This window comes from Arthroderma uncinatum (assembly GCF_011692745.1).
Source record: "Arthroderma uncinatum strain CBS 119779 chromosome Unknown scaffold3, whole genome shotgun sequence".
NCBI lineage: Eukaryota > Fungi > Ascomycota > Eurotiomycetes > Onygenales > Arthrodermataceae > Arthroderma > Arthroderma uncinatum.
In genome coordinates, this window is record NW_022983865.1 from 5,018,360 (window position 1) to 5,031,519 (window position 13,160).

At 51.0% G+C, this 13,160-nt stretch overlaps 6 protein-coding genes across 6 annotated transcripts; 3 read left to right on the forward strand and 3 right to left on the reverse strand.

Moving 5' to 3' along the window:
* Positions 1–1,403: 1,403 nt before the first annotated feature.
* GIQ15_05288 (uncharacterized protein) lies at positions 1,404–4,198 on the reverse strand (the record flags this gene model as incomplete). Its single annotated transcript, XM_033552705.1, has 6 exons — positions 1,404–1,892; positions 1,977–2,265; positions 2,320–2,752; positions 2,914–3,643; positions 3,711–3,988; positions 4,186–4,198. The coding sequence occupies 6 exons, from the start codon at positions 4,196–4,198 to the stop codon at positions 1,404–1,406; spliced, it is 2,232 nt and encodes a 743-aa protein (XP_033406435.1).
* Positions 4,199–4,410: 212 nt separating this feature from the next.
* On the forward strand, positions 4,411–5,007 carry GIQ15_05289 (uncharacterized protein; the record flags this gene model as incomplete). Its single annotated transcript, XM_033552706.1, has 1 exon — positions 4,411–5,007. One exon carries the CDS (start codon positions 4,411–4,413, stop codon positions 5,005–5,007), a length of 597 nt encoding a protein of 198 aa, XP_033406436.1.
* Positions 5,008–6,027: 1,020 nt separating this feature from the next.
* On the forward strand, positions 6,028–6,932 carry GIQ15_05290 (uncharacterized protein; the record flags this gene model as incomplete). Its single annotated transcript, XM_033552707.1, has 3 exons — positions 6,028–6,131; positions 6,197–6,371; positions 6,423–6,932. The coding sequence occupies 3 exons, from the start codon at positions 6,028–6,030 to the stop codon at positions 6,930–6,932; spliced, it is 789 nt and encodes a 262-aa protein (XP_033406437.1).
* A 469-nt stretch (positions 6,933–7,401) lies between these two features.
* Positions 7,402–8,685, reverse strand: GIQ15_05291 (GTP cyclohydrolase-2; the record flags this gene model as incomplete). Its single annotated transcript, XM_033552708.1, has 1 exon — positions 7,402–8,685. One exon carries the CDS (start codon positions 8,683–8,685, stop codon positions 7,402–7,404), a length of 1,284 nt encoding a protein of 427 aa, XP_033406438.1.
* Positions 8,686–9,824: 1,139 nt separating this feature from the next.
* GIQ15_05292 (uncharacterized protein) lies at positions 9,825–11,427 on the reverse strand (the record flags this gene model as incomplete). Its single annotated transcript, XM_033552709.1, has 3 exons — positions 9,825–10,107; positions 10,168–10,643; positions 10,903–11,427. 3 exons carry the CDS (start codon positions 11,425–11,427, stop codon positions 9,825–9,827), a joined length of 1,284 nt encoding a protein of 427 aa, XP_033406439.1.
* Positions 11,428–11,544: 117 nt separating this feature from the next.
* Positions 11,545–13,128, forward strand: GIQ15_05293 (mannose-6-phosphate isomerase; the record flags this gene model as incomplete). Its single annotated transcript, XM_033552710.1, has 5 exons — positions 11,545–11,575; positions 11,633–11,653; positions 11,707–11,798; positions 11,850–12,087; positions 12,137–13,128. 5 exons carry the CDS (start codon positions 11,545–11,547, stop codon positions 13,126–13,128), a joined length of 1,374 nt encoding a protein of 457 aa, XP_033406440.1.
* Positions 13,129–13,160: the final 32 nt, after the last annotated feature.

Consider the following 13,160-nt stretch of genomic DNA (forward strand, 5'->3'; position numbering starts at 1 on the left):
CCGTAAAGAAAGGCAGGCGACCAAAACTGCGGTAGTTTGAATCGTTCGGTTTTTCTCCCCGCGCGTCAACAGTAGGTAATGCACGACGCCTAGGAGAAAAGGAGGAGGCAATTGCGACTTGGCTGGCGGAGTTTGGAGATACCAGCTAGACGGCACGAAGAAGAGAATAACCGGGGAGGAATCAGGCTAGAAGGTTCCCCCTGATCTTGTCCGGTACGGTCTGCCAACGATTCCGTTCTTTTTTTTTTTATTCTATCGTTCTTTTTTTTAGCCAACGGTACGTGGCCGTGGCTCAGGGAAGATGGACTGCGGCCCTCCGTCAACCTTTTGGGAGCGAAAGGCGCTTTATGGTCGAGTCCAGGGATGGACGGGTTGTCTCCATGATTGGCCTTGCTAGAGCGCCACCGTTGAGCTGGGGTACTTAAATATGAGCGCTAGGGGGCTGTGGCCGGAGGACGCTAGCTGAGTCTGCAGAACTGAAGCAGCACGAATCGCAGGAGACGTCAAGCCCGGATTTACTTCGCCTAATATACGCCGTATGTCGTAGAGATGTCCGATACAGGTTGCTACATAATAAGAGGCTGCAGTGGTTGAAGGATTTTGTTTGATAAAGTACCTCGTACTCCGTATGGACGGGTACATCCCTGGCGTCCGCGTATGTTGCGATAAACGGTTGACGTCGCCGGCTGATTCTATCAAAAGCCATGCCAGGGATTCCTCCCGCCGAACATGGGGTGTGGGGTGTAGGTGTGGGTGATGATGGCGAGGCCCTAGCGGTAACCCAAAGCTGTGATTCCTGGCAGAGCAGCCCGGTTTTGATCACAATCTGTTCCGACCAGGATCAGCGTGGGAGTTGCCTGTCGGCTTCCTGTTGATTGGAGTATTCTCGTCTTATCGGGGGAGGAGGGTTGGTTCGAAATTGAATAATAGGCTCCGTATAGAAAAGGAATTAGTGCGATGCTACAGAGTACCCCTAAGCAATAAATGCCCCAAGCCATTCGCAGAAACGACGAATAGGGACCATCTAGCGGCCTGCTGATCGTGCTTAGCTGCTGTCGACCCACCGTCCTGCCGGCTTTGCGCTACATCTCGAATTGGTCAAATTTCGAGCGTTCCGACCTGCGGTGCGAGGACGCACTTTAGGGCGCTGCCCATACCTTTTACCCGATTTGTCGTAGGCGGGCCGGACTAACCACCCATCCCCCAGCGGCCCAGACTGCACGATTCAATTTGTTATGCCGTCAGCCTCAATTGTCTGGGCTGCATGCGATAGCTTAGGCTATTATTAGCAACGGTTGGTGTGCCAATCGCCTGTTCCCAGGGCCGTGAAACCGGGTTGTAGTCTGGTCTAGTCAGGCGCTGAATGTGCTACTCGAAGCGCTGCCACGAGGTAACAAACATGTTCATAACAGGAACTCTGGAATAGACGTGTCCATGCCAAGCTCATCTAACCAGCTGAGAAAGCTTTCGCCTGTCCCAATCGATATTCCATTGGTGAGATCGTTACCGAAAGGTTCAGGGTGTAACGTTTGTGCCCCAACATCGTAGGGCTTAGTGTTTCCCACAATAGCATCAGCGTCTACTCTCGGTCCTTCAGAGGAGACAGCGTGTGCGGCGACTGTCTCATTACCTCCGATTCGGCGTCGAGAAGTGCCAGGCTGGTAGTTCAGAGTGTCGTCCAATAACTTGTTAATAGCTTTACTAACTTCCACGCATGCATTGTGGGTGACGTTCAGGGAGAGGTCTGTGCATTCAAACCACGAAACAATGGTGCTAAGGTTACGTATTACCTCAGATCGAGGCGCGGTAGACGATAGGGGGGTCTCCGTTATCGTGCATCGATGTAGCTCGGTCGCTAGGACGCCTGCCGTTGGCAAAGCGTACAGTAGGAACTACGAAATTTATTAATGCACAGGCACTCAAAAACAAAACCATACAATATTTACAACGGGAGAGAGGGGATTGCATGAACTTACAACCCAGGCAAAATGTTTCCAAATTTTGTTACCCTTTTTCTCCCCTTGTTTTGTAAAGTCAATCACAGCTGAAACGGCCTGCATCGACGTATCCAGGAGATCCCTTACAGGGCCCTCGTTTTCACGGCAGCGAATTCGTTCAATCTGGAAAATTGTGTGAATGCACTCAAGATAGATGACAAGGCTCACAATGCATATGACTGGATCAAGTATTTCCCAGCAGTTTGGACGATAATGGAACCATCCAGGGACCCCGTCCCACATCTGTTTGCATTCTTGGTATGTTTCCCTATTACATATGTTAAATATTGATTGTTTAAAGTGATATAAATAAGAGACTTACTGGAGGTCGTTTGAGAAATTAGCTCCTTTTCGTCCAAGCGATAGTCTCAGAACTTTCTCTCTCAAGATTGAGGAGATATAACGCAGCCTGATTGCAGTTGCAGCACGCATTTTGCCGTCAGAAACACTCCCGGAATTCCATCCATCATGGGTTAGTTTCTGGAGAACTGTTTCAAGCGCATCTCCGTCAAGAAAAAGGTCTTCGTCCTCGATATCTAGCGGAAGAGATACATCACAATAGTGGTAAGGAAGGCGTGGGGGTCGACCCAAAAGGGTGGCCATGGTTTTATCTGCGCGGTAAGTGGCTGCGACTAATCTTTTGCGAACCTCTGAAAGGAAAAAAGGCACGTCCGTATCTGGTGGTTTGTATCGGTGCAGCCCCATCCCGTAGATATCAGTAACCAAGTCGCCCACCACTGCATACACATGGTGACCTAATAGTTCATTAATCACTGCTCACTTCAACACGGGACTTCATAGGCGGTATAATTACTCGTTTCTCCCAATACTTCGGATGCAAGCACCGCATAAATGTAATGTAGCCATATCATTATGTCATTGCAATTATCATAGCGTTTGCACAGCTGCAAGCAACTATTAGCTGAAGCAGCCATCTCTTTTGCAAATGCTTCTTCATCCAGGGGCTCTCTTTTATAAGTGCAAAGCCCGGTAGAGTGGAAAGGCTCTGAAAGGACACTCAATCCGACCAATGAATAGATCACCCCGACAAATTCCCACCTAAGGTTTTCGCCCGAAAATAGAGAGGTAAAATCTTCTAAGGAGGTTCCGGAAACATGAAGCGAAACTGCTGTGTTTTGTGTAATTTTGGCATAAAGTTCACGTCGCCGCGACTCCTGAAGCCAGCCGTTGGAATCCAGATAAGCTCTGGTGGCTCGTAGCGGGTCGAGGACTAGCCGTATAGGGAGGAAGGGGAGCAGACATGATTTATAATATGTTACGATCAACTCCTCATACAGATCGAACGCGGAAAGAAGTCGTGTCAAGTTGAGCTCTGTATGGGCTACGTCATAACCCCATCGGCCCAAGTCCACTTGAGGTGATATAAGCGAGCAGCTGGAGAATCCAGAAGGCGTTTCCTGGAAGACGGATAAGAAGCTCGTTGATCCAAGATAGGCATTCTGGATAGTCGTGCCACCATCCGCGTCCTTCTCCTCAGAGGTCCCTGGGTATGTACGGACATTTTCGGGATAAGAAACGCGTCGCCTTACAATGTCTGCCCTAGGAATAGTAGATATCTGCGGCTTAGTGACTCTATCGCGGTTCTTTGGGCCAGCCCGAGTCAATGGCGCCTCATGATAGTAGCACTAGAATATCCAGTTAACATTATATACTTTCAAAAATCCACAAGTCTACCACGATAATCCTTCCTACCTTGGCCGCAATGCCTCGTTTCTCGCATCTTCGACAGATGGGTGTTATATGGTCACACCTGACTTTGGAGATGCGACATGGCTCGCAGGACGTAGGCTTTCCGTTCTTTCGGAACATGCTAACTTGGGCCACCGGGGCCACCACGCTAGAAGGGGTAGGAGTTAAGCTCTGCATCTTTTGTCCCAGCGTGTTTCTCCATACAAATCGTCTACGCGCCAGCTTCGAGATAGAAGAGCGAAGGATGGAGGCTGGGGCAGCGACGAAAGGAACCTCGGGACCTGTCATGTGACTACTTATGCCAAGCATTGGCATCTAATCTTATCAATCTTTGCTTTTTCTCCAACAACCTCCTACTTCTACTTCTACTTCTACTCTACCTCTTCTTCATCGTCATCTTCATCTTAGACTATTGATATATCCATACATGGTATTCACAGTGCGGAGTGCTGGTGGATATCTAGCCCTATGTGCTTACCCGTATTCCACATGTGTGGTGTGTCTGGAGTTGGTGATAGCTCTCCAACTTTTCTTGCAATATTTAGTTGGCAAAGTTCTCTCCTTGTTATCTCTCCTTGCTACCTCTCCTTGGTATCTCTACACTCATCCGCCGCCTTGTTCGACACTCCCATGCTACACTAAAGAAATCATCGCCTGCCACGCCGTCCGTAGAATGTCGTATAGAATCCTCCAAACCCTCACGATGCGCGCGCCGTCCTGGGGCTGGGTCATCTACCGCTGTTCCTACAAGGACGAGAAGCTATGGACCAACTTCCTCTCCGAATGGGATAAAGCCATCCACGAATCCATTTTCCATTTCGATGAAGAAAAATATCTCCCATCAATGGATCTGAAAATAGTTGAAGATCCTTCTCTCGAGGGCGCTAGCAAAGAGTCCATCTGCGAACGTCACTACGCCTGGGCAAAATCCGTCGGATGCGCCGTCGACTGGACCAAAGAACATAGCGAGGAAAATAATTACTTCCCTTCGCCTCGCCATCAGTTCGCTGTCCAAGTCGACGAAGGCGCGTTACAGAGCGCGTGGGACCACCGTGGAAAGCCTCCGGGGGAAAGTGTAGGGAAATCCTACGCCAATCTGCTGTTTGCAACGAAGTATATGGGCAAAGAAGCTGCTGGGGAGAGATCTGGGGATCGTCCCTGGGTGAACAACCGGTGGTGGATGAGGTTGGAGCTGTATGGGTTGCCTGTATATGCGTACCACGAACTGACCAGGTCTACCAGGTGGTATTGGGTGTATCAGGAGCCACCGCAGATAGCAGGGCCCCATGGTGATGATTAGATGTGTATTTTACTCTTTTACTATTCGATAACCTATGGTTGATAGGACCATCATAACCGCTTCGAAAGGATACATCCTGGGGTGGATGAACGCTCGCTTTATTTGAGGGGGGGGTGCCAATCGCCATGGGCTCGCGAAGAGCAGGTTGCAATATCGTGTAAACTTGACGGTTTCTGGGTATCATGCTGCGGTCGCCTGTCGGCGGGTGACCAGTGGGTATTGTGGATGGGTGGTTGGGGGTGAGGAGGGTGAGGCAAAGGGGGAGGATGAGGGTGAGGACGGGGTGAGGTTATAACGGCAAGCCTCTCACACTAATCCAGAGAGGGAAAATCCCTATCTCCCAGTAACTACCTAGGTAATGCAGAGCCCGGAGACATCTCGGAGCGTTTTATGCAGCGCCCCAGCAGGCTCCAGGTTGGCTGATTTTAGCCCTACGATATCGACTCGTGCCTTTAGTGGCGTACGAAGGATCAGTCATACAGTAGGTGTAACGTCGATCGCAACTTTCGGCTGTTGGTAAGAAATTATCAACATCATGCCTATCTTCTATCAGCCATACATCAAAAGAGTTAGAACTACGCATTAAATAGATAGGTCTCCTGATCTCGACATGTATATAATAGAAAATTAGCAAGTTTGGTCGATAAATGTATTTATCGAGATGACTTATGTGGGGGTTGGCTACTTGTTGGATAAATAAGCCAGGGTGACGCCGCAGTCATGCAGTCTGGATGGTTTGTTTGAAAGCTTCAAAGGTACCTAAACCATCCATCTAGACGTAGCTAGTCCTTACGTATACAGAACAATAACAATGGGATATTAATAATGTTCCTCGGAGACAATTGGAATGTCTCCGGGGTTTGGAGATAGGATGTTGGGATGTATAAAAAGCTCACATACGCCCGCCTAATCTTGAGTACTTCATACATAGCAATCAGCTTCAACGTCCCATCTCATCTCGAAAATCAATATATCATACACCCCCATTTTGAGTATTACTTTGATATTGGATACCCAGCCATGTCTGAACATCAGCATCATCACCACCACCACCACGGCCATGACCACGGCCACAGCCACGACCATAGCCATAACCATACCCAGATCAACGGGGAGTACTGGAGGTATGCATAACCCATCATACGCCTCCAGCTCTATCATAAGTCGACGGGTTACTAAGAGTATACAGTTCCGCCGCAGCCACTACATTCGATCAAGACTGGGTGGTTGCTTGTCAAAGGCAGACCCTCGAGCACCTAAGGGAGAACTTGTCCTGGTTTGGTGTGAGAGAGGGCTCCTCAAAGGATGACCAACCTGAGCGGAAAATGATGGACTATGCTTGTGGTGAAGGATATATCTCACGAGTAAGTGGAGGCCATACTTCTTGACTTAGACCTAGCTAATCAGATACTCAGTTCTTCACGACTTATTTCTCCAAATGTATTGGAGTCGACGTCGCTCCCGGCATGGTTGAGAGATTCAACCAAACAGCTCGCAAGGAGGGATTCCCAGAAACTCAGCTGTACGCTGTTGAAGGCAACCTGACAGAATCAGAGGTATCTCCATCCCTTGCAAAGGAGGAGTTCTTCAACTTCGACCTCATCATCATTGCCATGGCGTTGCATCACGTTGCAGACCCGCAGGCGCTGGTCAACCGGCTCGTCGAGCGCCTCAGCCCAGGTGGCGCTGTTGTCGTCGTTGACTGGGAGAAGGAAGATGATAACAGCACCTTTAACCCAGGGAAGCTTGACCATCCTGCCGCCCGTACGGTGGCGCACGTTGGGTTCAACAAGCAGGAGATGAACGATATGTTCAGCAAGGCCGGATGCAAGGACAGTGATTATACGCTGATGAAGGAGCAGCTAGTCGTTCCATCGGCCTGGGGTGATAAGAAGACTCTCTTCTTTGCAAGGGGAAGGAAATGATAAGAGATGTGCCTTTTAGTTGGAGTATATCAGATATTCATTCTCATATCTATGGCGACCAGATGATTAGATTTATTACAATTTTGGAAGGCGTCCTGAATTAGGAAAACTAAGAGATCTAACATTGAGTATATGGATATCCTGGTGTATATAATCGGATCATGGTATACATGCACAACGAAACCCTTGAATGGAAAAATGGGCATCAATTGGAAGAAAACATTTATAGGTTCATCGACACGTAAAAAAAAAGCCAAAAAAAACACAAGCATCGGGAAAGAAAGAAGAAAAAAACGCTGGAGTTCAATGGAAAGGCGCTTGAGAACTGGTTTTGGGAATAGTTTGGCGTATATAAAGTAGATGTGTCATGTAGTGCAGACTATTGAAAGTTGGCGTGGGAAATACGATATTTGATTTATTCAATCATATGGCCCATCTTTCCAATCTATAATGATAAAACGTCCACTGGTTAGCAGCTGTCAGTCAAGTATTCCACCACGAGGCCTAGACTCACCTTGGTCCTAAGATATCCTTCAATCTCTGCACTCTTTATCCCCCTGGTACCGCCCGTTTTCCACGCGAGTGGTACCATCGGAACCCTCTCTTTGACAACAACCTCTCGGTTCAGACCCTCCACCGCCGCAATTTTGTCAGGATTGTTAGTCAACAGTCGGATCCCACCGTTCGACGAGTCCTCCCCTAGTCCCAAGTCAACGAGAATGGCAGTTGCAAGACCGTAGCTGCGTGCGTCCGCGGGATGTCGGAGGAGCAGGTTGGCCTCTACGGTATCTGAGCCCAGGTCCTGCAGGTTGTATGCCTTGAGTTTCTCGCCCAGACCGATCCCACGCCCTTCCTGACGCAGGTACACTATCACACCGCCCGGCCCCGAGGCGTTGGCATCAGCGTTGGGTGTGGCGGCTTCGGAGGACGCGGACGTGGGTTCGGACATCAGTCGTGCGGCTTCGTCTAGCTGTTCGCCGCAATCGCATCGTGCTGACCATGCGGTTTCACCGGTGTAGCATTCCGAATGAATCCTAACCAGCGGCGCCTGTGATGGTGACCGAACTGGAGTCTCTGGTGTCAGAGGCATCGATGACTCCGGTACTGTGCTCTTGACACCATTGTCCGCGTTCGTAGCCTCGTCATAGCGACTGCTTATCCGTCCCGGCCGTAGTCTGCCAACGTACGCACCCCTGATCATACGGTCCATCTCGGTCTCTCCGTCCCGCACCCGGTCGAGACTACGGCTGCGGATCGTATTGCCAAACACAATGGCTAGATGTTCCTTGTTATCGGCGTCGTTCTGGTAGAGATGCAGGAACATCTCTGCGCCGGTTGTGGTTGGTATGCGTGCGCGAACAATGCATTCTACCTTCGGGAGATGCGGCAGTAGCCTCGGCGGCTTGGAGGGTATGTGTCGCACCGCAGTGCCAGGCTGTGGAGAGAGAATGGAGGGATAGTTGCTGTTGCTGCTGCTGCCGGCTCCGGGGGTGGATGGAGGAGTGAAGGCGGGGGATATTATAGAGGACGGCAAGGCGGGAGTCGAGGAGGGATTGGGGGTGGTATAGTCATCGTGATCAGTGCGTGTGCTGGTCCTGTCTTCTACATCCGAGCCGGCAGGGCCATCTCTGCTCTCTGGGGGTATACTCCGGGGCGTCGACTCGTGTGTCAGGGAATATTCGCTGACTCGCTGGTGGGCGTGGATGGGGCGCGGGGCGATGAACGGTGAGGCTTGGGCTGACGGCGAGGGCATTGTGAGGTCGCCGCATGAAAGTAGGATGCTGTCGAGGAGTAAACCGTCTTCCAGGGAGCGCTGGCTGTTATTATGTTGTTATTATCTTCTTCTCCGTCGGCGATGTCTCTTCGGGCTGCGCGAAAGAAGGACGAGAAGCCTCGGCCGCCGTGGTCGCTGAGTAATCACCGACACCGGATGATATAATCATGACATATCACGTGTATATATGCTTATTAATGCGGCCTACGGCTTACATAACATGATACGGATACAGCCTATCAACACTTTATACACAGTCCTAAGGGCTGGACGAGAGGTAGGATTCATTAACATACGGACCTAATCTATCTCTTTGTTCTTTTATGTGCTCATCTGGCAGTGTGCGGGTAATGGATGGAAACGTTTCGGTCGTTTGGATGAGAAGCCTGTTGATAGTCTGTTAACAAAGTGGTATACAGGGAGCTACAGAGAGATCGCGAACGTAAAACGAGGCCATCTAGGTGCCAACAGTTTTGAAGAGGTATTGTTGGAGTTTCCGCCCGAATTTGAAAACACCAAATCACTCTGCAGAGAGCTGCGACGGATTTTATTCTCTATGTATAGGGGTGACTTCTTTTTGGGGACGCCGGTACAGGAGGAACTTCTCTATGGCCCAATCCTCGAAGCATTCGACAAGGCAATTGAGGACCAGATAAACTAGCCTAAGCATCGTTATTCTGTACCTTGTCCAAGCTTACTTTATACCCTCGGCCTTTGTTAAACCGGACGATTCTCGCCTGAGACTTCATAAGTATAGAGTCAGTCGTTTTAGACATCCTTATAGAGGCCTAAACTGGCCTACGCATGATTATTGTCTACCTTGTTTACGCTTTATACCTCTTTCCTGTAACTAGTTTATATTTTATAGTATTCTACTTGGCTGAGCAAGGAGGCGAAGAGCGTCATCTCGATAAACTAATACGTTTACCTCTAGTATACATGGAATAGTCTGAAGAGCGTCTTCAGGTAAGAAATATGATCATATCGTGTAGTCCAGCACACATATCCAGTGCATGCAAAAAAGATACCTCCAGGACACCTAACTTGGACTCCAACCTGAAAAGATGAAAGAAATAAGGATGGAAGATGAATAAATGAGGTAAAAGGAAGACATAGAATCACTTGTTCGGGATGTCGAGGACGTAGCGACGGTCGACTTCCATCTCCTTGTCGTCTTCCTCGCCCTCGAACTTGAGCCGGTAGACGTCCTTCTTCAGGCCCATCACTTCGGCCCGGTAGAAGGTAGTCGTGTCCGGATACCTGGCCAGAACTTGCTTGCCTAGCTGGAACTGAGGGAGAGGAGTGCCGGCCTTGGGGATGGGGATCAGCGATGCCGCCGCGGTCTTGTAGATGGCACCCTCTTCTCCGTTTTCGATGGGCTCGGGATCTTGGACGTCGTATCTGCAGGGGAGAGTGAGCAAGCCACACCTTGGTAGTATGTATGTAAGTGATGCTGCTTACCGTCTTTTGCTTCCTTCTCCGGTGATATTCTTGATAATGCACTGTATACCTTCTCCTTCGATACCTTGCTGTTTCTTGTTATGCTTGAACACAACTTCGGCACCGGGAACTAGCTGGTCTCCCTTCTCTGTTGCCGACGGCCTGGCTCCTTCGGCACCGTTATCCAGCGAAGCCGTATTCTCGCGCTGGCTGCTCGAGACGCTTGTGCTCCGCTGGGTCGTGCTCTTGATCCGGTTGAGCTTATCAGATACGCCAGAGGAAGATGGCCCGGGAGATTCGGTCGATGTCAGATCCACGTCTCCTTTCCTCTTGCGGGACTTGTTCTGCGAGATGGACCGGCTCTGGGGGTCTGCTTCAGACGCTGAGCGTAGGGCGATCAGGATGCCCAGGTTCTTGGTGACATCTGCGGGCTCGTCTTGCAGGATGGTCCTCTCCTCCTCGCTCAGCTTGAGCTGCTGCCGGTGAAGGCTGTCCAGCTGGTCGATTTCCGCCAGCGACGGTTCTGTCCAGTTAGCTTATATACAGATATATACACACCCATATATATACAGCCATATATGTATATATTATGTAGACAGGCATCAATATATAGCAAGTAGACAAAGAAAACTCACTGCTTCCGTTCTTTGCGATCTTCTCATTCAACGCGGCAATCTGCAGCCCGATGGTCTTCTGCTTCTCGTTCTTCTCAGCGGCCTTTCTGATATCCTGACAGATCTTGTTCCACATCTCAACTTCCTCGTCGGCCGCCAGCCCGTTCTCCCTCGTCGCCGGGCCCCTGGGACGGTTGCGCGACATGTCGACGACAACGCCCTGCCTGCTCTTCTGTATATCCAAAGCTTCCCAGTCGTGCGAGATGTAGAGCGGCGACGGCTTGCTCCGCGTGCTCCTGACGCCCGCCGGAGAGAAGCTGTTCTTTAGCGGCGTGCGGACGTGGGATTGTGTTCTCGACGCTGCCGATAGAGATGTAGATGCTGCTGATAGTGTAGATGCTACTGCTGACGATGCCTCCGAGGGTGAATATACGGTCGATGGCGTAGAAGAAGAAGAAGAAGCCGGCGAGGAACCATGGATGCCATTCGCTTCGCCCGTCCCCCCTGTGCGCTCGTTATGCGCCGCCAAATTGAAGACCGTCGGCGCTGCTGGTCGCCCGGTCGCTATCTCGTGCAGTCGAACCCGTAACACTGCCCGTCGAGCTGGTCCTGGTGGAAGCTGTGGCGTTTCGTCATCTTCGCGCTGTGGCTGAACCTTGCCTTCCATGCCCCACGGTGATACCAAAGATACCACAGTATACACCAGATATATCAGAGACAGATACACAATAGAAGATATCTACTTTGTATAGCATATCTGTATAGACTGCTGTCTGCGAGAGCTATGCAGGTGCCTCTCTTCCGCCTCCAGTGCGGTAAGCAAGCTCGTCCTGTATAGGGGCAACTGCGTATACTAACTGGATGCTCTACAGGAGTCAACAGCTACGGTTGGGGTACGGCTTCTTCTCTCCTCGCGGCGACTATAGCAATTGCTGATATCTCCCAGGCAAGGTCGGCTCCGAGTCCGCGGCGGCCAGGTATGCGGCTGCAACGCCCGTAGAGGGCTTCTCCGTCGAGTCTGACAAGCGATACGCAGAGGTGGGCAAGGCCGGACACATCTACGGTATACGCAATTGCTAACTGGTATAGCTGTGGATGGGCACACATCCCTCGCTGCCGTCGAAAGATGTCGAGACCCAGAGGTCGCTGCTGGACCTGGTGCAGACGAACAAGGCCCTCATGTCGACCGAGATCGTCTCGAGATACGGTGGAAAGCTCCCGTTTCTCTTCAAGATCCTCTCCATCGGCAAGGCTCTCAGCATCCAGGCCCATCCGAACAAGAAGCTGGCAGAGACCCTTCACGCAAGGGACTCGAAGAACTATCCAGGTAGGCTGTTATCTACGAAGAGCAGAGAGACAGGGCTAATGATATCTAGATGACAACCATAAGCCAGAGATGACCATTGCAGTGACTCCGTTCGAAGGTCTCTGTGGTTTCCGTCCGCTCGCTGAAATCGTCCACTTCCTCCGCGCCGTCGAGCCTCTCCGGGACCTGGTCGGTGGTGCTGCTGCAGAGGCTTTTGAGAAAGCCGTCAGCGGCCAGGAAGCATCTCAGGACGAGGCCGTCACGCAGAAGAACAAGGCCGCACTCCGAGAAGTGTTTACCAAGCTTATGCAGTCGTCACAAGAAGCAATCACCAGCGCTACCCAGAAGCTGACCAGCGCAGCCGAGAGCTCCCCAGAGACCTTTGCGACCTCCTCCGCCTCCCCAGACACCAACCCAGCCAACCCGGACGAGCTCGCCGAGCTGGTCATCCGCTTGAACGGACAGTTCCCCAACGACATCGGCCTCTTCGTCCTCTTCTTCCTGAACTTCATCAAGCTTGAGCCGGGTGAAGCCATGTTCCTCAAAGCAGACGACATCCACGCCTACATCAGCGGAGACATCGTCGAGTGCATGGCGTCCTCTGACAACGTAGTCCGCGCCGGATTCACACCCAAGTTCAAGGACGTCTCTACCCTCACCAGCATGCTCACCTACTCCTACGCACCCATCGAGGAACAGAAGATGACTCCCACCGAATATCCTTACATGAAGATGAACACGACGGCTTACTCCAGCGGCTCCTCGGCCTCACTGTATGACCCGCCAATCGAGGAGTTCAGCGTCATCAAGACCGACCTCAAGTCTGCCGGTGCAAAGGCCACCTTTGAGCCCATCGGCGGCCCGAGTATCATCATCTGCACCGCCGGTGAAGGTAAGATCAGCGTCGGCCCTGCTAAGAGTTTCGATATGAAGGAAGGGTACGTGTTCTTTGTCGGAGCCACGGCCGAGTGTGTTATCGAGAGCACCGTCGATGGCAAGGACCTGACGACGTTCAAGGCGTTTTGCGAGCTTGCTGATGCTCCCGTCAATGGGAATCTCTAATATTCACCCCCTTTTTTAATAGTCGCTTTAAT